The sequence below is a fragment of the Mirounga leonina genome, unplaced genomic scaffold, assembly GCF_011800145.1.
Source record: "Mirounga leonina isolate KUSES-001 unplaced genomic scaffold, KU_Mleo_1.0 Mir_125, whole genome shotgun sequence".
NCBI classification, from domain to species: Eukaryota; Metazoa; Chordata; class Mammalia; order Carnivora; family Phocidae; genus Mirounga; species Mirounga leonina.
Window position 1 is genome coordinate 51,749,539 of NW_023270305.1, and position 27,391 is coordinate 51,776,929.

General features: G+C 41.0%; 1 protein-coding gene across 4 annotated transcripts; it reads left to right on the forward strand.

Annotated features, from left to right (window-relative positions):
• The first annotated feature begins 1,407 nt into the window (after positions 1–1,407).
• FAM161A (FAM161 centrosomal protein A) lies at positions 1,408–27,391 on the forward strand. 4 transcript variants are annotated; one of them, XM_035001466.1, is made up of 7 exons: positions 1,408–3,151; positions 11,985–12,223; positions 14,597–15,763; positions 16,123–16,290; positions 18,091–18,190; positions 25,364–25,518; positions 25,932–27,391. In XM_035001466.1, the coding sequence occupies exons 1-7, from the start codon at positions 2,957–2,959 to the stop codon at positions 25,957–25,959; spliced, it is 2,052 nt and encodes a 683-aa protein (XP_034857357.1). In that variant the 5' UTR covers positions 1,408–2,956; the 3' UTR covers positions 25,960–27,391. The 4 variants fall into 4 exon arrangements, with proteins under 4 accessions (XP_034857357.1, XP_034857359.1, XP_034857356.1 ...); XM_035001465.1 differs by having other exon boundaries at positions 1,410–3,151; positions 25,954–27,391; XM_035001467.1 differs by lacking the exon at positions 16,123–16,290 and having other exon boundaries at positions 1,410–3,151; positions 25,954–27,391.

The following is a 27,391-nucleotide window of genomic DNA, read 5'->3' on the forward strand; positions in this document are numbered from 1 at the left end:
GAAGAGAAGCAGGCTTCCCGCTGAGCAGGGAGCCCGATGTGGGACTCAATCCCAGGACCCTGGGATCATGACCTGAGCCGAAGGCAGACACTTAACAACTGAGCCACCCAGGCGCCCCAAATAAATAAAATCTTAAAAAAAAAAACGAGGAAAATTTTTCCAGTATTGGAAAACTATTACCTCTTTCAGCAAAGAATACTATTCAGCACTTTAAAAGGAACAGACTGCTTAAATACACAACATGGATGAATTAAAAACAAAAGAAACTAGTATGCTGAGCAAAAAATCTGAAAGCAAAAAGAGTACATACCGTATGATTCAATTTATATGAAGTTTTAGAACAGTCAAAGGGATGGAATGGGGGATAGGGTGGGAAGGGGCACAAGAGATCTTTCTGGGATGATGGAAATATTCTATATCTTTTTTTGTTTCAAATTTTTATTTAAATTCTAGATAGTTAACATATAGTGTAATACTGGTTTCAGGAGTAGAATTTAGTGATTCATCAGTTACATATAACACCCAATGCTCGTCATAACAAGTGCCCTCTTTAATACCCATCACCCATTTAGCCCATCCCCCACCCACATCCCTCCATCGACCCTCAGTCCGTTCTTTATGGTAAAGAGTCTCTTGGTGGGGCACCTGGGTGGCTCAGTCATTGGGCATCTGCCTTCAGCTCAGGTCATGATCCCAGAGTCCTGGGATGGAGCCCCGCATTGGGCTCCCTGCTCAGCGGGAAGCCTGCTTCTCCCTCTCCCACTCCCCCTGCTTGTGTTCCCTCTCTCGCTGTGTCTCTGTCAAATAAATAAATAAATAAAATCTTTAAAAAAAAAGTCTCATGGTTTGCTTCCCTCTGCCTCTTTTTTTTTCTCTTTCCCATATGTTCATCTGTTTTGTTTCTTAAATTCCACATATGAGTGAAATCATGGTATTTGTCTTTTTCTGCAAATGTTCTATATCTTAATAGTGGTATGATTTCATGAGTGTACGCATTTGTCAAAATTCATCCAACTATGCATTTAAGTTCTGTTCATTTCACTGTGTATGTTACATCTCAATACAAAAGTACAAAACAATTCTTGTGATGATGTAAGATTTGTCATTTTGTTCTTGTAGATCTATCCATTTCTGCTCTACATACTTTGCAGCTGTATCATTAGATATCTGCAAATATAGAATATTGTTGGTGAATGGAAACTTTCCTTTTCTACACACACACACACACACACACCCGTTTTCTGCTCTTCTACACACACACACACCCGTGTCCTCCACACTCACTCCTATTCTTTCCTAATCTTTTTTTTTTTTTTAAGATTTTATTTATTTGACAGACACAGCAAGAGAGGGAACACAAGCAGGGGGAGTGGGAGAGGGAGAAGCAGGCTCCCCGCTGAGCAGGGAGCCCCATGCGGGAATCGATCCCAGGACCCCGAGATCATGACCTGAGCCGAAGGCAGACGCTTAACGACTGAGCCACCCAGGCGCCCCATATTTTCCTAATCTTCCATTTGCAGTGCTTCAGCATATAGGCCTGTCTTGCTGTTTTGGGGTCAGGCTTACACCAAATCCCAAGAGGGGCACGTGTGGCCACGGAACCATCTGCATGTGAATGAGTAGAAGTCCCTACTCTGGTCACTTAGGGCATCCATACCTCATGAGCCTCTAGCTCTGGCTTCTGCTCAGAATCAAGCCAGTATCTGTTCCATTAGGCAAAGCAAGTCTCAGCCAAAACAAAGAACAGCCTGAAGGAGGTGGGGAAATAGGGGATTTTGCAGGTGCTCACACTCCAGTCCCCTGACCAAGAAAGGTTTGGTAAGAAGGGCCCGGGGGTACCTGGCTGGCACAGTCAGTAGATCATGTGACTCTAGATCTCACCTGCGTTCAATCTCCATGATGAGTGTAAAGCTTGGTTAAAAAAAAGAAAAGATTAAAGAAAAAGGGCTCAGACCTCAGAGGTTCTAGTCAGCACAAGCTGCACACCTTAACTTTATGGTGGCGATGGCTGGTTGTAGGGCAAGGGGTCGGGAGGAGGCTAAAGGATATGAAGAAGAGGGTGAGGGCAGCCTCAGCCTGAGGGAGTAGGGATTTAGGTAGCAGGTGGCTGAGACTGCACCACAGCCACATGGCATAGAGCGAAGGCGCCATTTGAAACGCCCAAATCCTGAGTGGGGGGCTGTTGATAGGGTGAGGTGGAGATAGGGTGTGTCTGTGGTTACTGTCGGGCGCTTGCACCCTTCAACCCCACCACTATAAAGTTGATGGACCCAACCAGCAAACCCCCATTTCATAGACCTTTAGTATCACTCAGCGGTGGGTGAGCCAGGCTCCACCCAACTCTGGGCTATTATTGGTCAAACTAAGAAAAAAAACCGCGTGTGATAACTAGCAGCCTCCTTCGGGTTGGTTGATTCCTGCGAGCTCTCAAGTCAATCAAAATAGAATATACCTCACTCCTTCCCATTCTCTGGCTTCCGGGGGAGCCATGTTAGGCAACAGATGCAAACTGTGTCACTGTTTCTGAGATCTCCACACAATAACATCTCCTGCTTTCCTCTGCGGCCGCCTTCAACAAACGTGTTATTTCAATGAATGAAAATGCGCTATTTTTTTTTTCCTACAAAGCGAGTTGTTTCACTGGTATAATGTGAGAAGTGTGCGTTTAGGCGGTGAGGCGCGAAGCTGGCGAAGATGCCCTGTTCTGCTCGCCAACCCTCTAAACCAGCAAAGATTCAGTACTCACTCCCACTATCCAGGAAGCGACCATCTCGGGTTTCCAGCGGCCAGAAGGAAGTTAGAGTGATTTCTGGCCCCTCGCGGCCCCTGTAGCGTCCCTAGTTACTAGGCCCCTAGTAACCGCCCGCCCCAAGCCAGGAGCCGCCGGGTGGCCTGAGTCGGCGCCAGCTTCCCCGCCCCGGGCCAGCGCGGGCGCTCAGGCCTCGGCGGCGCGCTCATGGCCGCCTCGCACCGAGCGGCGAAGCTGGAGGCCTCCAGTCTCCAAACCCCGGAAGATCCCAGCACCGGAGCGCAGATCGCCCAGTACGAACGCGAAGACCCTTTAGAGGCCTTGGCGGCGGGGGCGGTGGCTGCGGCCTTAGAGCAGGAGGAAGAAGACGAAGAGAAGGAGAAGGCGGTGCTGCGGGCGCGGGTAATGCAGGGGCGGGTCGTAGGCTGGGGCTGGGTGTCCGCCGGGTGCTGGCTGAGGGCTGGTGCGCGTCCCCGCTGGGCTGAGGGACCGGCTGGGAAACGCGGCGCCCTGTCCAGCTCCTCCCTACCCAGTAAACCTGGCCCACCACCTTCTCTCTGCCCCACGGAAGAGCCTCAAAACCGAGGCGTTGGAAAGTCTTTTAATTTTTAACAAAGAGATTGTAAAAATTTCTTGGAAAGCGTTTATTTCTAGGGAGTATAAAGTACAGAAGTTTACTCCTTTTGCTCCAGCATCTGTTGGAAGTAGTTACTGCTTTTTCTTTTCAACTTGGGAAAAACTGATGTTGATATAGCCCATAGTGGATAGCCCATAAAACTCAGGTGAATCAACTGTGCTGTCGGCTGTGGTTTATTGTCACCTTAAAGTCTTGGTTAGTGCATTTTAACACAACATTGTACATGAGAGGCGGTGTTTAAAATCGTTTAAGAGTTCAGTGGGCAGATCATACACAGATTAAAGTTAAACATCCAGAGAAGCAAATTACTGAGGTTCCAATTTCCTAAACGACTCTTCAGGGTGAGAAAGCCTTTTCACTAATCAATTTTCAGTGTCAAATGTGTCGTGAACACCTGCCCATCAGGTAGAGGGCTGAGTCTGCCATCTACTCTATTCACTTAAAAGATGGGAACAGTGAATTTTAACTAGCAGTGTGCAGACACAAACCTCCTTACCCCCAGTTAAAGATTCTTTTTTTTTTTTTTTTTAAGATTTTATTTATTTATTTGACAGAGAGAGAGAGAGCACAAGCAGGGGGAGCTACAGGCAGAGGCAGAGGGAGAAACAGACTCCCCGCTGAGCAGGGAGCCTGAAGCGGGGCTTGATCCCAGGATCCTGGGATCAGGACCAGAGCTGAAGGCAGACGCTTAACCAACTGAGCCACCCCGGCGCCCCTCAGTTAAAGATTTTTAATACCATTTGTCCAAAGCTTTTCTGATACAAAACACTGTGGTCTGTGGCTAATAAAATCACTGGATATTTTGGAATTCTAACCATTTTACACTAAAACTGTTAATGAGAAAATGTGTAGCAACTCTTTTATGGTCAGTATTTCACCAACAGACAAACACCTTCAGGTTCTCCAGAGTAAGGCAGATTGAGACCCTGAAAATGAACCAGGGTCAGAGTCCTGGGAACAGTTTCATTCATGATAAAGTTTCTCCACAACACAAATCTCAGTACCCGATAAAGGAGGCAAAGTGATAGAGGAAAAAGATTTGAATGGAGGAGGAGGATTGGGAGTCTTGGATTAGGATCCATTCTCTGCCATTTGCTAGGTGATATTAAGATGTAACTTTCTTCAATTTCATTTTCCTTATATGTAAAAGAACTGTAATAAATGTCTCTCTTGTCTCACCGGGATATTAGGAGAACCAAATGAGAAAATGTGTGTCATATCTAAAGAACAGTTTATATAAATTCGTAATAATAATAACAACTGCCAGTGAGACTGTCATTTGAACAACTCACCCAAAGATTAAATCCCCTTTGGCTTGCTGCACTGGAGGAGTCCGTCATTTCTGTAGTGGCAGGCATACTTCCACAGTGCCCTGCTAAACTGCAAATTTGTATTAGAAATTTAGTACCTTAGGAGACATTAGTTTATCTAATAAGCTAGTATTAAAGGGACAGGATCCTACCAAGCAAACAAAAGGGAGCTAAGTCTTATGGGTTTGACAGTGTTCTTAAGACTACACTTGGAGGACCCATAAGCAAACCTGGATGAGCTGCCGCAGTAGACCTGATAGTCAGAGGGTACTGGTTGGAGGAAGAAGCCCTGAAAAGGCAGGAAAGGGTGCAGGAGCCAAGCTTGTCTTCTTCCCAGTTTGTCTTGGGTCTCTACCTTGATATTTATTTTTTTATTTTTTATTTTTTTATTTTTTAAAGATTTTATTTATTTGACACAGAGAGAGAGCACAAGTAGGCAGAGCTGCAGGCAGTGGGGAGAGGGAGAAGCAGGCTCCCCGCCGAGCAGGGACCCCGAAGCGGGGCTTGATCCCAGGAACCCTGGGATCATGACCTGAGCCGAAGGCAGACACTTAACTGACTGAGCCACCCAGGAGCTCCTCTGTCTTGTTTTTTAAAGATTAATTTGTCTCAACTTTGTCATCTATAAAATGTAGTAAGCTCAGATACTATATGCACCACACAAGACTGATTAGAGGGGCGCCTGGGTGGCTCAGTTGGTTAAGTGTCCGACTCCTGATTTCAGCTCAGGCCTTGATCTCAGGTCTTGATCTCAGGGTTGTGAATTCAAGCCCCATGCTGGGTTCCACGCTGGGCATGGAGCCTACTTAAAAAGAAAAAAAAAGACTGATTACAGAAAACCAACTGTCACAGTAGGCTCCTTTCAGTCCTTTGGTTTGCCAAAACCAACCCCATCCTCTTGAACACACCCTTTGCAGGACTCTGAGCCCATACTGGGCTCTGAGGCATGTTCCTTGAATCTAGCCTCAGTTGAAGATAGCACTCCATAGGCCTTGTTACGTGGTTGATGATAACATGGGTGAAGCAATATTCTTTAATTCACAGTTAAAGTTTCACTGACTTTCCTAATGGGGTAACCTTTTTCAACAAATATCAAGCAGTTATTAAGTGCTAGTTACTGACCATTCAGTTGTGAGTGAAGCAGACATAGAGCACATCATCACCAAGCTTCCAGTAGGTGGGGAAGTTAGATAATACAAAATGAATAGTCAAATGTTTATAAGATGAGAAATGCTGGGAAAGAAATGAACAGGTTTCTATGATTAAAAAAAGAACTAGCCGGGAACGTACTTAAATGAATTAACATTTAAATCAATGCCTGGTAGATGAGAAAGAGCAACCATCTGAAGACTAGGGGTAGAAAAAACATTCCAGGCAGAGGGAACAGCATGTGCAGAGGCCCTAAGATAGGAAGAGAAATTGCTTTGTGTGATTGAGGATCTGAAAAGAGAGAAGGTGGGGGAGAGAGGAAGGTGTTGGGGAAGGAGACGAGGTCGGAGAGGTCAGCTGGGCCTGATCATTCACGACCTTTAAGATCAAGGTAAGGAGTTTAGTGTTATTGTTGGTACAGGTACAGCAGGAGGTCCTTGAAAACTTTTAAGAGATCTGACATGTTTCTGTTTACATTTTTAAAAGATGACTGATGGCTCTGTGGAGAATGATTGGAGACTTTGACAAAGCAGAAGGAAGGAAATTGGTTAGGAGGCTGTTGCGGTAATTCAGGGGCCAGTGGTGGTGTCTTGTTCCTAGTCCAGGAGAGGTGGCAAGAAGCGGACAGATTTCTTTAGAATGGATAGGACTTACTGTTAGATTGGATGCGAAGGCCAAGGAAGAGGAAGAAATCAAGCATGTTCACTTCCAGTTTTCTGGTTTGACCAGCTGTATGAAAAGTAATGCCATTTACTGAATTGGGGATACCTTGGGGAGGAATAGGTTTACAAGCTGGGTGGGAATCAGGGTTTCAGTTTTTTGGGTTTTTTGTTTTGTTTTGTTTTTTCTTTTAAAGATTTATTTATTTTATTTTATTTATTTATTTTTAAAGATTTTATTTATTTATTTGACAGAGAGAGACACAGCGAGAGAGGGAACACAAGCGGGGGAGCGGGAGAGGGAGAAGCAGACTTCCCTCCGAGCAGGGAGCCCGATGTGGGACTCGATCCCAGGACCCTGGGATCATGACCTGAGCCGAAGGCAGACGCTTAACGACTGAGCCACCCAGGTGCCCTATTTATTTATTTTAGAGAGAGCATGAGCAGGAAGGGGAGAGGGAGAGAGAATCTCAAGCAAACTCCGCGCTGAGCATGAAGCTGAAGCAGGGCTTGATCTCACGACCCTGAGATCAGGACCTGAGCCAAAACAAGAGTCAGACACTCAACCAACTGTGCCACCCAGGCGCCCCAGGGTTTCAGTTTTGAACATGGTAAATTTGAGATGTCTGTAAAACTACCAAGTGGAAATATGTAGGAAGGAGTTGGGCCTATGAAACTGTAGTCCTGGGGTCTGGACTATAGACTTCTATCTGGGAGTGTCCAGCATTTTTAAGACAATGGGAATGGATGAAGTCATTTATGCAGAGAGTGTAGAGAATGAAGAGAAAGGGCCTAATAGAGAACTCTGAAGAACCTAGCTTTTAAGGGGTGTCTGGCTGGCTCAGTAGGTGGAGCATGGGACTTTTGATCTCAGAGTCCTGAGTTCAAGCACCACGTTGGGTGTGGAGCCTACTTAAAAATGTTTTTTTTTTTAATAAAAAAAAAAAGGTGCCTGGGTGGCTTAGTCGACAGAGTGTCTGACTTTTAGACTCAGCAGGGAGTCGGCTTGAGATTCTCTCCTTCTCCCTCTGCTCCTCTACCACTCGCTTACGCTCACACTCTCTCTAAAATAAATAAATAAATCTTAAAAAAAAAAAAAAGAACCTAGTGTTTAATAGTCAGGTAGAGAGGGGTGCCTAGGTGGCTCAGTCGTTAAGCATCTGCCTCCTTAGGTCATGATCCCAGGGCCCTGGGATCCAGTCCCACATCGGGCTCCCTGCTCAGTGGGAAGCCTGCTTCTCCCTCTCCCACTCCCCCTGCTTGTGCTGTGTCTCTCTCTGTCAAACAGATAAAATCTTTAAAAATAAATAAATAAATAAAATAAAATTTCAAATGCTACAAGGATGTCTGGCTGGCTCAGTCAGTAGAGTATGTGACTCTTGATCTTGGGGTTGTGAGTTTGAGCCCATTTTGGGTGTAGAGATTACTGAACATCTTAATTTCAAATGCTACAAATAAGGCACACCCCTTTTAACGCTTCTCCCCCCAGAAAGAAAATCTGACACCCCCCCACCCCCCCACCCCCACTGGTAGCCACTGTTCTGAAACCAATATATAGTCTTCTGGGTTTTTTTCTGTTTCCTGTGTACATAATATTTTAATATATGGTCACATTTTATATATACGTATTATTCTGCAGCTTGTATTTTCTCTTACATTTATTGGGGGGGTTATCCATGTTAGTATATGTATCTACCTTATTCCTTAGAAATCTTTTCAATGCAAAGAAGTTTTTAAATAAAAATTCCAGAACTGCCGATGATACTACATAGACAAGAACACAAATAATAATGAGTGCTGGTTACTAATGAAGCAACATGTGCTGGAAGGAGTCATTATCTAAATGGGTCAAGCCAATCTAGGGAAGATTATCCTCTAATCTGGTGGCTACATGTACAACAGTCCACAGAAAGCTGACAATTAAAGGGAAAGGGTGCTATTTTAGGTTCTTGGAAAATAATGTCAGCCTATGTTATTTGATATACTAAATATTTTCTTCTGTGTGGATATAATTAAAGGTGACATTAGAATTGGAAGTTGCTTATTAATCATTCACCTGTTTTAGATAAAACACTGAGAGATCACTTTATCTGAAAAATTAAAAGTATTAAGCTGAAATGGAATGGATACTGTGCAAAAGTCAGTGCCTAAGTTTTTTGATACCTGCACCATCTCGTCAGAAGCTACTCATCCTTCTATAACTTTTTCAGTTTTCCAGGTCCAAATACATTTTACCCTTTTTGTGAAAATGATTGTTATAAGGCCTCCTTTTAAGTGATGTTCTAAAAGAATGAATGAAGATGCTTTTGCCAAAAATAGTTCTTTGGAATATCCTCCTGGTTTTAATTGTAGTTTTTGGAAAATAATCCCTTTCCTTAATACTGAGTAGAATATAGCTCTTTAGGGCAGCCAGTATTTCTTCAAAAGATTCAGTCCTCTGTGAGGGAATACCTATCTTCTTCCCCCTGTGGAAACTTAATATTTTTTTTAGCTTATATTCATTCATCCAACAAATATTTCTTGAGTATTTGCCATTGGCCAAGAACTTTCTAGGCACTGGGAACACAGCCATGAACAAAGCAGACAAATCCTTGTCTTTGTGACACTTCCGTTTTGGTAGGAACAGGCATACAATACACAAATAAGTAAAGTCATGTAGAATGTCAGTTGGTGGTGAGTACTTATGAAAAAAATAAAGCAGAAAAGGGAGGCTGACAATGAGTGGGGGGAGAGGTTGTAATTTCAAATCAGGTAGTCAGTGAAGACCTTATTGAGGAGATAACATTTCTTTTTTTTTTTTTTTAAGATTTTATTTATTTATTTTGACAGAGAGAGGGAACACAGGCAGGGGGAGTGGGAGAAGCAGGCTTCCTGCTGAGCAGGGAGCCCGTTGCAGGGCTCGGGCCCAGGACCCTGGGATCATGACCTGAGCCAAAGGCAGATGCTTAACGACTGAGCCACCCAGGCGCTCCTGAGAAGGTAACATTTCATTAAGACCTGAAGGAGTGAGCAAGTGGGCCGTGCCAATATCTGGAGGAAGAGCATCCCAGGGAGAGGGAACAGCAAGTGCAAAGGTTCTGACATGGTTTTGCTGATTCTGTGAGCATTGGAAAACCCGCAAACTGGAAGCAGCTGCTGCTTCTAGAAGGAACTGCTGCTGCCCAGGGGACGAACCGTTGCTGGGGAGGCTCAAGCAGACAGAGAACTAACAGGAAGGAATAAAGTCCCTTTCTCTTCCAGCCTTGCAGTTTCCCTCTAGTCTTACCTTTGGCAGAGCCTAATGGGGAACAGCTGGCAAAACAGAAACACTGCGCAGAATCCCATCCCCAGCATCACATAGCAGGGGCTAGATGGGCGGCATTGGAGCCAAGAGACAGTAGTTTAACACCTGGCTCACCTACTTTATGTGTCATAAAATTGATGTTCAGAAGGTAAGTGCCCATGTCACATGGCTAAGAAGGGCAGAACCTAGGCTTGAATGAGAATGCTGACACCATGCCTGTAATCTTTCTCCCAAGGCATGACAACGCTCCAAACTGAAAAGTTATTTAACTTCCATACGGGTGTTTATTATTGAAGGGTTATAAGGAAGCTGAAACCAGGTAACCAGTGAGTGGTTGGGAGCCAGTAATTAAATGAGAAATGGGAACCACTTCCTGCTTGCTCCCCATATTGCTTTATGCATTTTACTCTCCTCTTATCCTGCAACTTTGTGCACCTTGCTCCCCACCATATTGTCCGCCCCAGCTGCTTTTACTAATGTCATTTAGCTTCAACTGGAAGTTTATCTGGAGTATCCTTTTCCTTTTGTCCCCTACACTCTTTCTGACCCCCCAGATTCTTCCATTCTTTGACTCATCTCAAATATCATCTCCTCCAGGAAGCCTTCCTTTATCTTCCAAACTCAAACCAAACTAAAGCTCCTTTTGTTTGAATACCCTTGTCACTTGGTCTTTATATCTCTCCTGACCACTTTCTCCTTCATATCAGTCCTCCTCTCCCTGCTTATTTTTTTTTTAATTTTTAAATTTTTTTAAAGATTTTATTTATTTATTTGGCAGAGAGAGAGAGTGTGAGCGCGAACACAAGTAGGCAGAGCAGCAGGCAGGAGAGGGAGAAGCAGGCTCCCAGCTGAGCAGAGAGCTGGATGCGGGGCTCGATCCCAGGACCCTGGGATCATGACCCGAGCCGAAGGCAGACGCCCAACCAACTGAACCACCAAGGCACCCCTTATTTATTTATTTATTTTTAAGATTTTATTTATTTGACAGAGAGAGAGAGCACAAGCAGGGGGAGCAACAGACAGAGGGAGAAGCAGGCTCCCCACTGAGCAGGGAGCCCAATGTGGGGCTTGATCCCAGGACCCTGGGATCATGACCTGAGCTGAACACAGACGCTTAACTGACTGAGCCACCCAGGTGCCCCTCTCCCTACTTATTTAGATGTTGGTGTTTGCCAGCATTTCCATCCTCAGGTTTTCTTTCTTTTTTTTTTTTTTAAGATTTTATTTATTTATTTAACACAGAGAGAGAGAGAGAGAGAGAGCACAAGCAGGGTGAGCGGGAGAGGGAGAAGCAGGCTCCCTGCTAAGAAGGGAACCTGATGTAGGACTCGATCCCAGGACCCCGGGATCGTGACCTGAGCTGAAGGCAGACACCTAACCATCTGAGCCACCCAGGCACCCCATCCTCAGGTTTTCATCTCTCATTGCTCCATTCTCCCTAGTCAACCTTATCCACGTCCAAAGCTGTACCTGTCACTTCTCTGTGCACTGATACCTGCCATATCTCCCTCTCCAGCCCAGCCTTATTACCAGCTCTCCACATACATTCCCCTCTCCCCCTCCCCATTTCCTGGACATCTAGCTGCCTTACTATCCCTTCAAACTCAGTGTTCCTAAGAGAGAGATTAGTTTCCGTTCCCTAAAACACTCTTTTCCACTGTATTCCCTATATTGATGCATGGCAGCACCACCATCTACCTAGACAGACAGCACTCCAAACAGAAATCTTTCTACTTTCTTGCCCACAACCCAGGCCATTATCAAGCTGATACTTCAGCCTCCTAAATCTCCCAAGGCAGCCTCCTTGCTTTTGTCCCTGGCACTGCTCCCTTTATTTTGCCTTTAATATCTCTAACTCAGACCTTTGCAATAGCCCATTAACTACTGCCAAACTTACCTTCCTTCACTCTCTCCCACTTGCTATGAGAAGACTCCTGAGCATTACTATGTCACTCCTCTGCTCACATCCTTCAACGTTCCTGTTGGCTATGGCCTGGCCACCTGGGCTCTTGGTTGGGGCTCTTGACGTTGTACATAGTTCACAAGTAACTTATAATCCATTATGTGTATGTAGCCTACAAGTAACATATAACCAAATTAAGTGTACACTTTCAGAAGCAGCATTGGGAATCGGTGTCAATTTAATTTGTCTTTCAGTTTTAAACACCATATGACAGGTTTTTTTTCCTCTTGCCAGGCTGATTATAACACCAACATTTCTGAGGTGGATGAACAAACACATATAAGCAATGAGGACTTTGTGGACTTTTCTGATATATACCACTCTAATGAAGAGTATTTTAGGAAGCTAGAAGAGCTGAAAACTGCCCACTTGGACACTATGGCAAAGTTAGAGAAGATGTACCAGAATAAGTTAAATTTAAAAGAAGTTCAGCCAGTGATCATCAGGGAAGAAGCTTCTAGTGTCTCTTCCAGGTGAGTTTGTACATAACGTTATTTGTGGGCTGTAAAATGTATTCTTAAAAGTGCAGAACAAAACTATTTCAGGATATTTTCTTTCAACTATCCCTTTGTACTTTTAATGATATACAGAGGTTGGATTTTATTCGAAATGTGTGATGGCTTATCCACCAATGGCTTCTTGTTTTGAGAGTCATTTGGTGGTCATTTAGTCTTTTCTCTCTGACCTGCCACTCACAGAACTATAGATATGTATCAACATATTTAGTCTGGGCCATTTTTAAATTTTTATTTATTTTTTTAAAGATTTTATTTATATTTATTTATTTATTTTAAAAGATTTTATTTATTTTTTGACAGAGAGAGAGACAGCGAGAGAGGGAACACAAGCGGGGGAGTGGGAGAGGGAGAAGCAGACTTCCCACCGAGCAGGGAGCCCGATGTGGGACTCGATCCCAGGACCCTGGGATCATGACCTGAGCCGAAGGCAGACGCTTAACGACTGAGCCACCCAGGTGCCCCTAAAGATTTTATTTTTAAATAGTCTCTACACCTAACGTGGGCTTGAACTTAAAACCCGAGATCAAGAGTTGCATGCTCTACCAGCTGAGCCAACCAGGCACCCCTAGTCTGGGCCATTTTTAAATGATAAATATTAAAATTTAATTTTAAAACCCTTTACATTATGTGGATTAACATGATGAGTTCAGGGGCACCTGGGTGGCTCAGTCAGTTAAGCATCCTACCCTTGATTTCAACTCAGGTCTTGATCTCAGGGTTGTGAGTTCAAGCCCCGTGTTGGGCTCCATGCTAGGCATGGAGCTTATAAAACAAAACAACAACAACAACAACAACAAACCTGAGCTCATTAAAAATATAAAGTACGGGTACAGCTCTCTCTCTTGAGTGCGCCCGCTCTTGTATCTCAAGAGTGTACTTTTTGCTTTGATAAACTTTCCCATTTCTGTTACTCAAAAAAATAAATAAGTAAGTAAATAAATAAATAAATAAATAATACTATACACACACACACACAAAGAGTTCAGGACTCAGACATAAATCTGATTCAGGTTTTCAAAATAGTCTGTAATTTCTGGACCCATTTCTGCTATGAACTCTCTTGTTTTGAAACGAGGCAGGTCCCTTAACTCATCCAGTTGGTCAGTGCTAATTGTGCATCTCCTGTGTGCCAGAAGTTGCCTGGGCACTGAGGAGTCAAAAATCAAGATGCCCGGGGCACCTGGGTGGCTCAGTTGTTAAGTGTCTGCCTTCAGCTCAGGTCATGATCCCAGGGTCCTGGGATCGAGTCCCGCATCGGGCTCCCTCCTCGGCAGGAAGCCTGCTTCTCCCTCTCCCACTCGGCCTGCTTGTGTTCCCTCTGTCGCTGTGTCTCTGTCTGTCAAATAGATAAATAAAATCTTTTTAAAAAAAAATCAAGATGCCCTTAAGGAGCTCAAAGACTAGCTGAAAGCCAAAAATTGTGATACAACATGATGTAACAGTGCTTTGGAGACAGAGGAAGAAGCGATTGATCATGTCATGGTGTTGGTAGAGGGACGCAGGCAGGAATTTTCTATGGAACTGTCATATCCAAGTTCAGTATTAAAGGAGGAGTAGCTGTAGCAGATGCAGGAAACAAGGAGTGGGCTTCTAGGCAACAGAAACCATGTGTGCAGAGGCATGGCGGCATGAGAAATCATGGTGCGTGTGAGGAACTTCCTGTGGTTGGATATGACTTAAGATTGGTAACTGGAGGTAGAGAGAGGCAAGAGGTGAAACAGGAAAGGTAAACGGGGACTAGTCTTTTTTTTTTTTTTTTAAGACTTATTTATTTGAGAGAGAAAGAGTGAGCAAGAGACAGCACAAGCTCAGGGGAGAGTCAGAGGGAGAGGGTGGAGGAGAAGCAGATTCCCCACTGAGCAGGGAGCCTGACACAGGGCTTGAGCTCAGGACCCTGGGATCCTGACCTGAGCCGAAGGCAGACGCTTAACTGACTAAGCCACCCAGGCGCCCCAGACAGGGTCTAGTCTTGAAGGACTTTATAATCTAGACTTTGTTACAATGGCAAATCATAGAAAAGTTTCGAGAAGGGGAGTGACATGACTCGATGTATGTTTTAAGATGGTGACTCTGGAAAACATGTGGGGAATTTAATAGAGCTTAGCCACAAGGAGCCTCTGTTGCCTCCGGTTCCCCTGTAAAAAGAGGGAGTTGAATTAGATAAATTATAGACATCTCTTAGCTCTATTCTAAATAAAAGTGATAATTATAAGGCTTATCTATCCAGCTCCTATCTTCTAACTGATTATACCTTGATTTTATAGTTCTTAATTTTTATCTTTGGTCACATGCAACTGAGAGTGTAACTTAATTATTCTTCTCTTTTAGGTCTGAATCAGAAAAAAACTTCTATCACCCTATCTCGTTAATGACATCATTTTCAGAACCTGATTTAGGACAGTGTTCCTCCTTGATTATGTCTTCCTCTGAAGATGAGTTGCCCAACTCAGAAAAAGAGTATCCTGAGAAAAAGAGGATGATGAGCTATGCTAAAGAACTCATCAACAACATGTGGACAAACTTCTCTGTTGAAGATTATATTCAGTGTAAAGATGCTAATTTCCCAGCAGTTGAAAAAACAAAGAAGAAACCAAGAGAATGGGTGCCAAAGATTACAGTACCTGAGCCTTTTCAAATGATGATTAGGGAACAGAGGAAAAAAGAAGAGAACATGAAATCTAAATCCAATATTGAAATGGTACGCCAACTGCTCAAAGAACAAGAAGAAGAATCAGAGTGTAAGAAAAAATTCCGCGCCAATCCAGTTCCTGCATTCGTCTTTCTCCCCCTTTATCATGACATAGTCAAGCAAAATGAAGAACGCAGGAGACGTTTGAAAGAAAAAACTAAAGCAGCTCTTTTGGCCTCACAGAAGCCGTTTAAGTTTATTGCAAGGGAGGAACAGAAGCAAGCAATCCGGGAAAAGCAGTTGAGAGACTTGTATAAGTCTAAAAAGAAAACAAATCAATTTAAGGCCCGACCTATACCTCGATCTACTTATGGCTCAACCTCCAATGAAAAGTTAAAAGAAGAAGAGCTCTCTAGAGACCTTATGACGCAGCTGAGAGCCCAAGAGCTTTTACAGAATTCATCCCCTCTGCCTTCTAGGTCAGGTCCCAGAAGCTGTGCTCCGAGGAAGCTCAAGTGTCCTGAACGGGCTGAAAAGTTGAAGTGTAAACACAAGTTTAGGTGCCAGAGTGCTGATTTTGAAGGCCTTCCTGAGAGATACCAGAAACACCTCTCAGAACAGAAGTGTTCAAAACTCCTAACTGGCCGTAAGCCATCTGATCTTCATGCAGCTTCCAATGCATCCGCTAAAAGAGAGCAAATGTTGGCAGACATTGCAGCAGATGTAGAACATTTAGAAGAAACACGGCCTAATCTGTCTCCAAGGCACAAGTCATCAGGAGGAAGTGCAAGTGCAAAGCCTGTGCCTTGTACCTGCAACCCTCCAATGCCCACAGTATCTTCTAGAGGCCGAGCACAAGCCACGAGGTAAATGACTAGGATGTAGGACCAGCTGACTCATGGTTGCTAAAACAGTGTTTGTAGCTCTATTGATTTTAGTCGGTCAATTTGAAAACCTGAAGAAATTATATTTGCTAATATATTTTACTATATTAGATAGAGCATTTTGCCAGAGGGTGTCCTTCTAAGCAATGAATGTATTTTCCAGTTTATGAATCTTCGGGGATAGAAAAGATTAGTTAGCCTGTTGATTTCCTGTTTCACAAGTCAGAGCCTTCTCAAAAGGTTGCCTTTTTTCAACGTTTGAATTTTCCCCATGTTAAAACTTTGCTAAACAACATTCTCATTGGCTTAAAGGGAATTAAGCCTTAGTTTGTTGCCCTCAGGAGATCACTTGAGGAAAAGAAAATGTTGGAAGAAGAGAGAAATCGGATCCTAACTAAGCAGAAGCAAAGAATGAAAGAGTTGCAGAAACTCCTGACAATCCGGGCTAAGGCTTATGACTCACATCAAAGTTTAGCTCAAATGTCTAAATCCAGAGTCAAATCTCTCAGGTACCATAAAAGAATCCTGAACCTCTAGATCATTGGTTTTCAAACTTTCTTTTTTAATCAGCGGATATAATATATGAACAGATTAATTAGTATTTTAGTTTCTGGGTTCAAGTTGCTATCACTTACCCTCAACGTACACACACATACACATTCACACTCACCTTACCTCACGGTGAGGATCATAATGCCATGTTGATGAACAGAAATGTTTTATATTGTGGCCATAGTTAAGAGTTGTAACCGTATGTCAGCATGTAATCTTTTCTTTTTCTTTATACTATTTTTTTTTTTAAGTAGGCTCCATGCCCAATGTGGGGCCTGAACGTGACATGACCTGAGACCAAGAGTTCTATGCTCTACTGATTGAGCCAGCCACGGGCCCCTTCTTTATACTATTTTTGATTGTACAGTACAATATTGAGAAAAATCTTTTTTTTTAAGTTTTTATTTTAATTCCAGTATAGTTAACATCGAAAAATCTTGATTCATACAGATAAAGCTCTTTTTTAATAGTTTGCCATGTAATCTCAGAATATTCTTCAACAAATAGATCTGTCAAAGACCTTTGTTCTAAGGTCTGCATGAAATCTGATATCACAAATTAACACATTGATGTCATTAACACCAATTATGTGATGTGTCAATTAACACATGTGTATAAGTGTTTAGTGGTGTATGTTGCATTTCATTGCAGTTTTAATATAAATAAATATAATATAAATAAATAAAAATATTTGCAGAACCCCTTCACAGAACACTGGAATTCTGCAGTACAAAGTTTGAAAACCAGTGTTCCAGAGGAACATTTTTCTGTAAAAATGTTCATGTTTAAGTAGGAAAATATCTCCCCCAAAGCTGGGTAAGTAATATGATTTATTAATTTTTAATCTGATTTATAAATAACCCCCCAAATTTATATTTGCTTTTAATTATGAGTATTACTTTTTAAATATATAGTATTTATAATAATTATATTCCTTTATAATGTATATTATGTTTATATTCCTTATAATGTATATCAGTGTAATTCATGATAGAGGGAGAAATTTGATGAACTTGAACAAAAATTTTTTAGAGATATACTATTCACCCTAAGAAAGTAACTGGATTTTTCATAATACCAATTTTGTGTATAATTAAGCATAATTATTTTTCTATAGTACAATTATTTTCTCTAATCCATGAAATCTTATTATCTTAGTAGAGTTAGTATGTTTTACATAGAGGAAAAAGCATATTTTAATCATTATAGGATCTTGTGCAAATAGTAAGTACATTTACTGTGAATTTATGTATTTTGGTTCCTTTTCCTCTGGATGTTCTATTCCCTTACTCCCTATTTTCCCCTGACCTGCTCCCATTTAATTAACTTTGCCACCAACCTATGGGAGATCTCAGTAGGGGGAAAAAGAAGAGCAGGGTCTTGTTTTTCAGAAGAAATTCCTTAAAGAGAAGATATCTAATTTGGACTAAATTTTCTTGGTTTTCTGCACTTAAAATTGAGTCAAGAGGGCATTTATTCATCTCTCCAAGACAATTTAAAGCATTTTTAGTACATTATGTCTTAAAAATTTCAGAAACATCAGAGTATCCAGACTGTTCCCAGGATGTAAAATGTGTGCTCTCACAACCTAGGGTTTTTATTCTGCATTCCATAAAAATTTACCAGTCTAGGAAAGGAATTATGGTAAATTGTAAGCTGTGCTCATAATTTAATTTCTGATTTGTCATCTAAGCTAAATGTTATATATGTAAGTTATTATTTCTTTTTAAAATTCCATTCCTTTTATTTGATTTTAGAAAAAGTGAAAAGGAAAGGATGAGAGAATACCAACAAGAACTAGAAGAAAGAGAAGAAAAATTAAAACACAGGCCGCTACTATTTGAAAGAGTTGCTCAGGTTGTGTTTGTTGAAATTTAAGAGCTACAGTCAGCTTTTTTTTTTTTTTTTAACATCTCTAGCTCCTAACTTACAGTCCATTTTTCTTATATGTTATATAATTTATTGAGACATATTATCGTTTCTGTGACAGCTTCATCAAATCAGTCAAGTAAGTTCGTGCTTAAATCTGAACATCAAATCTTGTTGAGGCGGTATGTCAGCTTGATACAGAACATGCTGCTAATGCAGTCATAGTCAAAATAATAGTTTCACAACCTGTTTTTTGTGGCTGGTCTTCTTTTTTTTTTTTTTTAGTACCAACTTAGCCATATAGAGTCTTCATGATATGATTTGGAAGTCCTTGAAGAATTAAAAAATGAAACAAAATGTTAATGGAATCAGATTTATTACTGCCAGATTTTTTTTTCAGTTTCATTGAGATATAACTGACTTAGAGCACTGTGTGAATTTAAGATGTACGGCATGTGACTTGACATACATATATGACAAAACAATTACTACCATAAGTTTAGTTAATAACCCACACGTCATATAGATACCAAACTTTTAGGATTTACTAAAATCTGAGCTTTTAGGATTACTCTTTTAGCAACTTTCAAATATGCCATACAGTGATATTAACTACCATCATCACGTTGTACATTGTATTCCCAGTATTTATTTATCTTATAATTAGAGGTTTATACCTTTAACCATCTTCATCCAATTCCCCTGGTAACCACAAACATGATCTGTTTCTCTGTGAGTTTGTTTTGTTTTTGTTTTTAGATTCCACATATAAGTGAGATCTGTAGCATTTGTCTCCCTTGTCTGACTTATTTCACTTAGCATAAAGTCCTCAAAGTCTATCCATATTGTTGCATATGGCAGGACTTCCTTTTTTTTTTTTTTTGGACTTCCTTTTTTATGGCTGAATAGTATTCCTTTGCCCATATACCACATTTTCTTTACCTATTCATCTTTTGATGGATACTTACGTCTTGGCTATTATTAATAATGCTTGGCTATTATAAATAATGCTTCAGTGAATGTGGGGGAGCAGATATCTCTTCAACATAGTGATTTTGTTTCCTTCAGATAAATACCCAGAAGTTGGATATGGCTGGATTGTATCGTATTTCTGTTTTTAGCTTTTTGAGAAACCTCCGTACTGTTTTCCATAATGGCCATTCTATTTTACATTCCTACCAGCAGTGCACAAGGGCCCCATTTTCTCCACATCCTCACTAGTATAGCATTTGTTATCTCTTGTCTTTTTGATACGAGCCATTCTGACAAGGGTGAGGTGATACCTCATTGTGGTTTTGATTTGCATTTCCCTGATGATTAGTGATGTTGAGCACCTTTTCATGTACCTGTTGGCCATTTGAATATCTTCTTTGGAAAAATGTCTATTCAGATCCTTTGCCCATTTTAAATTGGATTATTTGGTTTTTTGCTATTGACTTGAATGAGTTCTTTATATATTTTGGGTATTAACCCCTTATCAGATATATCATTTGTAAATATTTCCTCCATTCAGTAGGTTGCCTTTTCATTTTGTTGATCGTTTTTTTTAAGTGAGTCTATAATTTTCATTCTTATCCACAACTGCTGAAAGGACTTCCTTTTTTTTCATTGGGAAAATAATTTGGTCCTGTGGACAGTGAGTCCTGATTTTACTATATTTATAGTCGGTTTTACAATCTTACCCTAAGAGATACCTGTCCATTTCGCATCATCTTCTTTGTACTCACAAGGGAGGTGTTCATGTGGGTGACATGGCTTAACAATAGAATCACTGGAGGTTACAGGTGCTGTGTTGGGAATTTCAAGCTGTTGCATTTGGAGCTTCCTGCCAGCATTATAGGACTGCCCTTCTCAATGATGTGCTGAGGACAGGGACAGGTATTATAGGTGAATTTATATATTCAATCTCGCAAAGTTATGGGAACCCTTTACTTATAGATTTGGATATAATTTTATGTGATGCTTTTCACTGTAGAGGGTGGGTTTCTTTTTTAGTATCTCAGTTTCAACTTTAGAGGGAAAAATACAGAAAAATTCTGTATTAACCTAGCAGAAAGTGATTGACTTTTAGCTCAAAGTAGTTATTTCCTGCTCCCAACTGCAGGCTGTTACGTCTGTCTGGTGGTTATATCTACACAGACTTCCCACAGACATCTTACATTCATCTTGCCTCAAACTAGATCTTTCTCTTTGATTTCCTGTTTTTGTTGGGCCACAATTTGGTGACTGGGAACCACTTTTCCTCCCTCTTTCAGTTGCCACTGAGAGACCTGACAAGTTTTCTTCCTAAATAATTTTTGGATCTGTCTTTCTCTATTCCTGATGGTGAAATGCTATGTGAAGCCTCTATTATGTCCTCTCTGAGTTATTGTAATGGTTTGACTGGTTTTTCTGGCCTTGCTCTTTGCAAAGCCACCCATTATATTTTCACTTTACCATTCCTGTACTCTTGCCAAAATGTTAATCCTGGGTAGGTAGTAAATAACCTCTGGTAACAGTGACAGTCATGCATTTTCACTGATTCTACTCGTTCTCATTTTCAACGAATGGTATCAAGAGGTCTTGTCACTGACTTCTTCAAACAATACTTCAAAGTGGGTATTCCTGTATTACAGAGGAAAAAGCTGAAGTTCAAAGAAGGTAAGTAACTAGTAAGGTTTATAGTTAGTCAATAATGGAACTAAGATTGGACCCAAGTCAGTCTGCTTCCAAACACTTAAGACTAAGCTGTCCAGCTTTCTCCCAGAAGATAACTCTGTGAGTCTTAGCATAGTGTATAGAACTCTCTACACTCTGATCCCTGTTAACCTCTAATTGAGTAGATTCTAAATTCTAAACCAAATTAATCAACCACAGCACTCCCCCCAACCCCCCCACCATGGACACCCTTTACTTTCAGACGTACCAGACTACTAGTTTCAAACTTGAAATCTTTATTCATGCTATTTCTGAACACTCTTAGAGCCTCTTTCTGTTTTTCCTCCTGATCTTTCAAGTCTTCGTATAAAATCACTTCTTGCATTGTTTCCCAGGTTGGATTGGGTGCCGTTTCCTGTGTTTTTCATTACCGTCTCCATACCTCTGTCTTCACTCCTGCTGCACTGTGTGGGAATTAGCTGTTTCAGGATCTCTGTTCCCTTTTAGCTAGTTACTTTTAAAGGTTGTGGTCAAATCTTTGTATTCCCAATACCTAGCACCTAGGATAACGTCTGGCACAGAGGAGATGTTAATAAACATTTGTTGAACCAAAACTGAACTGTCAAGATCAAATTAGCCAGATAATGACCTCTTATTTTTTTTCTGGGATTAGCCGGGCGTGAGAGCGCCGAGCTGACCTGTTAGTGATGAGTCTCAGGCTGAGTAAGCCGTTGTGCCTTGCTGTGAATTCCTGCTTCCAAGCACCAGAGAAAGTGAGGCAAAATAAGCAGCGTGTGTGAAATTAAACCCATAGAGAAATTTTAACTGTTGAAAACATAGGTCAGTTTCACAGCTGATTTCTACTTTTGCCACTTCTGGCCCTCACATATGCTGGTCCCTTTGTCCAAAAACACTTTTCTCTCTCCATATATATACCCCCCTTACCTCCCATGAGGACTTGTTACTAAAGAAGTATTCAGTAATTAAATAAGTGAAAGAATTACTATAAATGAAACTTATAGTTATGAAAAATAAGTATTTTCCCCCTTCAAATGAGGGCACTGATTGTAGACAAACTTTCATCGTTGCATGTTATTTTGGTTTCCTGAAGTAGCAACGCTAATTTTTTTTGTGTGATCTTTGATAGCAAAATAAAGTAATCAAGTTATTTTGTTTTATTATTATTTTTTTAAGATTTTATTTATTTGTCAGAGAGAGAACACAAGCAGGGGGGGAGCAGCAGGCAGAAGGAGAGGGAGAAGCAGGCTTCCCACCGAGCAGGGAGCCCGACGCGGGCTCGATCCCAGGACCCCGGGATCATGATCTGAGCCAAAGGCAGACGCTTAACCGACTGAGCCACCAGGCACCCCCATACAGTTATTTTAATTGTTCCTCTTATCTTATAGTCTGTGCAATTCTTTGCATGGTAAAATGAAAGGAGGAAATGTTTATTTCAATTAAGAATAATTATATACTATTCACCTTGATATAAAATATTAAAAGGTAGGGACGCCTGGGTGGCTCAGTCGGTTAAGCCTCTGCCTTCGGCTCAGGTCATGATCCCAGGGTCCTGGGATCGAGCCCCGCATCGGGCTCCCTGCTCCGCGGGAAGCCTGCTTCTCCCTCTCCCACTCCCCCTACTTGTGTTCCCTCTCTCGCTGTGTCTCTCTCTGTCAAATAAATAAATAAAATCTTTAAAAAAATATATTAAAAGGTAATTCTATGTATAGAGTGACTGGCAGTGACTCACCATTGCTTTGGTTTTGTTAACATAAATTAGTGCAGTTTTTTCTTGCAGTCTGTTTTGCTGTGACTATTGCTGCTAATTAACAGCTGTTATTTGATAAATTCACTCACAACTTTGTGCACTATCCATTTATTAGTGTTAATCGTGATCTTGCTGCTGTTGAGTTATTCTCTAGCAGAGTAAGCCTCTGATGCAGGACAGAACAAACCATGTTGTCCTGTTTCTTGGAAATCACAGCGTTTATTAATTGAGTAGATTCTAAATTCTAAACCAAATTCAAACGAAGACTTATGAGCACTGACTTTGGTATTTTAATTTCTTTTATGTTTAATTTGTTTACATCAGAATATACTGTTCTTAATGCATTTAGAGTTAGTTTGGGGTTTCTTTATTCTGCTTTACCATCTTTGGGGCATAGTTCTTATCTTCTCACTTTGCCATGACTTTCAGGTCCTCAAGGCTTGTGTGTTGGTGTTCATAGCTTCTGGATGCATTTTTTTTTTTTTAAGATTTTATTTATGGGTGCCTGGGTGGCTCAGTTCGTTAAGCGACTGCCTTTGGCTCAGGTCATGATCCTGGAGTCCCGGGATCGAGTCCCGCATCGGGCTCCCTGCTCAGCAGGGAGTCTGCTTCTCCCTCTGACCCTAACCCCTCTTGTGTGCTCTCTCTCATTCTCTCTCTCTCAAATAAATAAATAAATTCTTTTAAAAAAAAAGATTTTATTTATTTACTTAGAATGAGAGGGAACACGAGCAGGGGAGAGGGAGAAGCAGATTCCCCGCTGAGCAGGGAGCCTGATGCCAGACTCGATCCCAGGACCCTGGGATCATGACCTGAGCCAAAGGCAGACGCTTAACTGACTGAGGCACCCAGGCGCCCCTCTGGATGCATTTTTATTAACTTTTCTAAAAATCGTTTGTTTTTGTTTTTTTTTTTTAAAGATTTTATTTATTTATTTGAGAGAGAGAATGAGAGAGAGCACATGAGAGGGGGGAAGGTCAGAGGGAGAAGTAGACTCCCCGCCGAGCAGGGAGCCCGATGCAGGACTCGATCCAGGGACTCCAGGATCATGACCTGAGCCGAAGGCAGTCGCTCAACCAACTGAGCCACCCAGGCGCCCCTAAAAATCGTTTTTATTCATAGTGGGTGCATTTTAGCAACAGTTTGAGTGCGTTTTCAGTTTTCCAGAGCATCAGGAAATCACTGCTGATGGTTTATACATTGTAATCGGTCTTTGCTATTTTGGTTTCTCCCAGGGAACACTAGATGCTATAGTCCCTCATTATGCTGGAGTCCCTAGTTTAGGCAAATAAATATCTGACACCTGCATTGCTGGAGTCAGGTTTAAGCTACCTTCAAACTCCGGGATGAGCACTACTACTTAGAGAAGGCAGCATGGTGCAGTGGAAAAGACCCAGGAAATGGTCAAGAGACTTGGTTCTACCACTCACTATCCTTGTGACCTTAAGCAAACTGCTTAACCTTAGTGACAGTGGGGAGTGTTTTGGTTTCCTTATTTGTTAAATCTGGGGGTGACACTGGGTGCTCTCCCACACCTTTTCCAATATGGGGTGCAATTGGTGCCCTGGAACTGGCCCATTCCAAGTCACCTTGCTTCATTTGGAGGTCCAGATGGCAATTCTTGGCCCTATACTCATAGGAGGTAAAAGGTGACCAAAGCTGAGGCACTAGTGTGAACCCCAGTCATCCTGTGACTGACCCTGGAAAGCCCGTTTTCTCAGGAACTGTGATGACTCCTGTCTTGCTTCAGATGTGAGAGGGTCATCACAATTTCACAGGTCCCAAAGTCAGGAAACAACATTCTGGAGACTTGAACCGAGTTCTAAATTCTTGTTCTTTTTGCTGTATCCATTGATTCCTCCAGAGTAAAGATAACAACAGTGATGAATTTATCATCTTTGATGGATTAGAGATATGGTATGTAAAGAATAAAAATTACAGTAGGTACATAAACTAAAAGAACCATCTGACAACTATCACAAACTTATTTTCTCCCTGGTTTTTCCAGATAGTCTTCATCAGTCATAAAAGTATTTTTTAAAAAGTATATAAAACAGATATAGTGTAAAGAATAAACTGTAGGCCAAAACTCATGTGGCTACTACCTAGGTTAACAAACAGAACATTGCCAGCACTCCAGAAACCCTTTGTGCCCTTCCCAGATCAAAACCCTCTCCCACTCCTCTAGAGGTAACCACCATCTAATTTTTGAAATTAGTATTTCCTTGTTTTTGTTATTATTGTTGTTTGTGTTTTGCAGTTTTACGATCCTACTGTGTATCCCTACACAGTATAGTTTGGTTTTACCCATTTGGGGACTTTATGTAAATGAATCATACATACTATATGTATGCTCTTGTGTTTTGCTTCTTTTGCTTAGTAGTATGTTCATGAGATCCATCCATATTGTCATGTACAACTAGAGTCCATTCATTGTCATTGCTTTATTTTATTCTGTTGTATGAATAGACCACTATTTATCCATCCTATTGTTGAGAGATATTTGCGTTGTCTTCAGTTTGGGGTTGTTACAAACAGTACTGTCCCAAGGATTTTGGTACAGGTCTTCTCAGGCACATACGTAGGAGCTTCTCTGCGTAGATGCCTGGGAGTGGGATTGCTGTTCAGAAGGTCTGCATACAGTCAGCCAACTGTGATTATTGGATTTAATTTTCACTGGAGCTTTTAACCCATACATTTTTAATGGAAATTTAAAGTCTTTTGTTCTCCTCTAAAAAGGTTTGTCTTTCCTATAGAAAAATGCAAGAATGGCAGCAGAAAAGCATTATTCTAACACCCTAAAAGCACTAGGACTATCTGATGAGTTTGTTTCAAAGAAAGGCCAAAGTGGAAAAATAATTGAGTACTTCAGCAATCAAGAGAGGAAGAGTTTCACTGAAGATAAAGAAAGGTAACATATATAAGATGTCTAAATGGTTTACCTTTGAAAGAATTCTTACCTGCCAGAAAGCATAAAATTCTGTCCTATATTTTTAAAAGATCTTTTAACCTAACAAAATGCATGCGAACTGTTGTAAAACATTGACATTTTAACACTTGGCACATTCAAAATATTACATGGTGATGAAGTAAAGCAGAATGATTTAACTTTCTGACTGACATAAATGATGTAAATAATAAGATGCTTTCAAATGAAGTTTAAAGAGTCAATCAAGGCTTGAAATAGATTAGTTCCCACTTGGCACTTTTGTAGAGTTTTCTTGATAAATCGGAGCTCATACACTTGAGGAAGGAAGACTGCGTGATGGCACATGTTGCAAAGGGTTTGTTGACCTTTAAACCAAATCATTTTTCCTTGGAAAGATTGATAAATTTCTTCCTCCAGCTTTGATGAAGAAGAAAAAATAGAAGAAAGAGAGAACGGGGAAGAAAATCATTTTACTGATACGAACAGCCAGGATTCTTACAAAGAAAAAGAGGAAACTGATGAAGAGAGCAGAGAAGAGCAAGCTGTTAAGGGGTAACACGGACTCAGCGGGCCGCCTGTCGGTGCCTGAGCTGAGGGCAGCCGTGGGCCTTAGCGTACGGGCTTGTGGTGTCCAGGACATCCACGAGAGCCCTCCAGTAGGTGCAGGGCTCCTGGGCAAAGTCATCTGTAGCCTGAAAAGGCAAGTCCAGCCGAAAGGCTGTGGGGTCCGTTAGCGTAAGGCTTTGCCTAGTCAGGTTTTTAATCACTCCATATGGTTTGCAGCTTTGACCTTATTTGTATTTTTAAAAAAGCATTTGAGAATCATAGTTGTCACAAACTGATTAGTTATAACAGTATATGTTACTTCCTTATTTGGGGTGGAAACAAATGGCATGGCATCAAGAGCAGAGAGAAGTATTGGCTTTTGGCGATTTGAAAAAATTTTTCTGGGAAGTCTGAATCAATAAATAGCTTTAAATTATACTATTTGCCTATTCTTTTCCTCTGCAATACATCTCACAGAATGAATCCTCACACTTGTTTTACTGGGCATGTTAAGTTTCTTATCTGAGCCATTTTTGTAAAAAGTAATAAAATATAGGAAAAAATAGGTACTTAAAATTGGTGTTCATTTCTGCACTGTTTGCTGTTAAATTATCCACACTATCATGACTTTTTCTTTTTATCCCTAGTTTTATTCCAAATTATTTTTGATATGTAAATTATTAGAAAAGTTTTTATACCAGGTTTTTTTTAACCCTATGTATTATGACAGAAGTAATTATAAATATCTGAGTTATAATCTTAATTGGGGGTAAATATCAACACCGTTGTATATAATTGTGCATAATAACTTGTCTGAGGCAAATCTCCAAAGTAATTCAGATTTAACTCTTTAATACTAGACCCAGTTGTGCTCAAATTTTATACATTATTGCAGATGTATTTTGTCTTTCTGTGTATGATGTATGAATCTATCATTTTTCCTCTTTAAGCAAATTTTTGTTTTAAAAATTCAAACCAGACATAAAGATGTGATAGGATACGACATTTTCTTTTCTAAAAACAACCTCCTTTAAAGGGCATGACCTAATTAAGGTGTTTTATAATAGCAGTGTTTCCCAGCTGGAAATTTATGCTTTAAATTAAGAAATAAGGTGATTTTTCTCAAGGGCACATGTTTCCTTGTAATTCCTTCCTACAGTTTGTGTTAAAACTATTTGTCACTATAATTAGATTGTAAACTCTTTGAGAGTTGGCACCATTTTAAAATTCATCTTTGTATTCCTTTAATATTTTGCACCAGATTGTGCATATGGTGGGTACTTAATAAAGGCTTGGATGAGTAAGTAGA

What these genes read in the sequence shown, in the direction of transcription:
- FAM161A (XM_035001465.1), top strand. Translation starts at nt 2,957, where the DNA reads ATGGCCGCCTCGCACCGAGCGGCGAAGCTGGAGGCCTCCAGTCTCCAA. An exon ending in AGGCGGTGCTGCGGGCGCGG is followed by an intron (nt 3,152 to 11,984) that starts GTAATGCAGGGG and finishes TCCTCTTGCCAG; the next exon opens with GCTGATTATAACACCAACAT. An exon ending in TTCACTGAAGATAAAGAAAG is followed by an intron (nt 25,519 to 25,953) that starts GTAACATATATA and finishes TTCTTCCTCCAG; the next exon opens with CTTTGATGAAGAAGAAAAAA.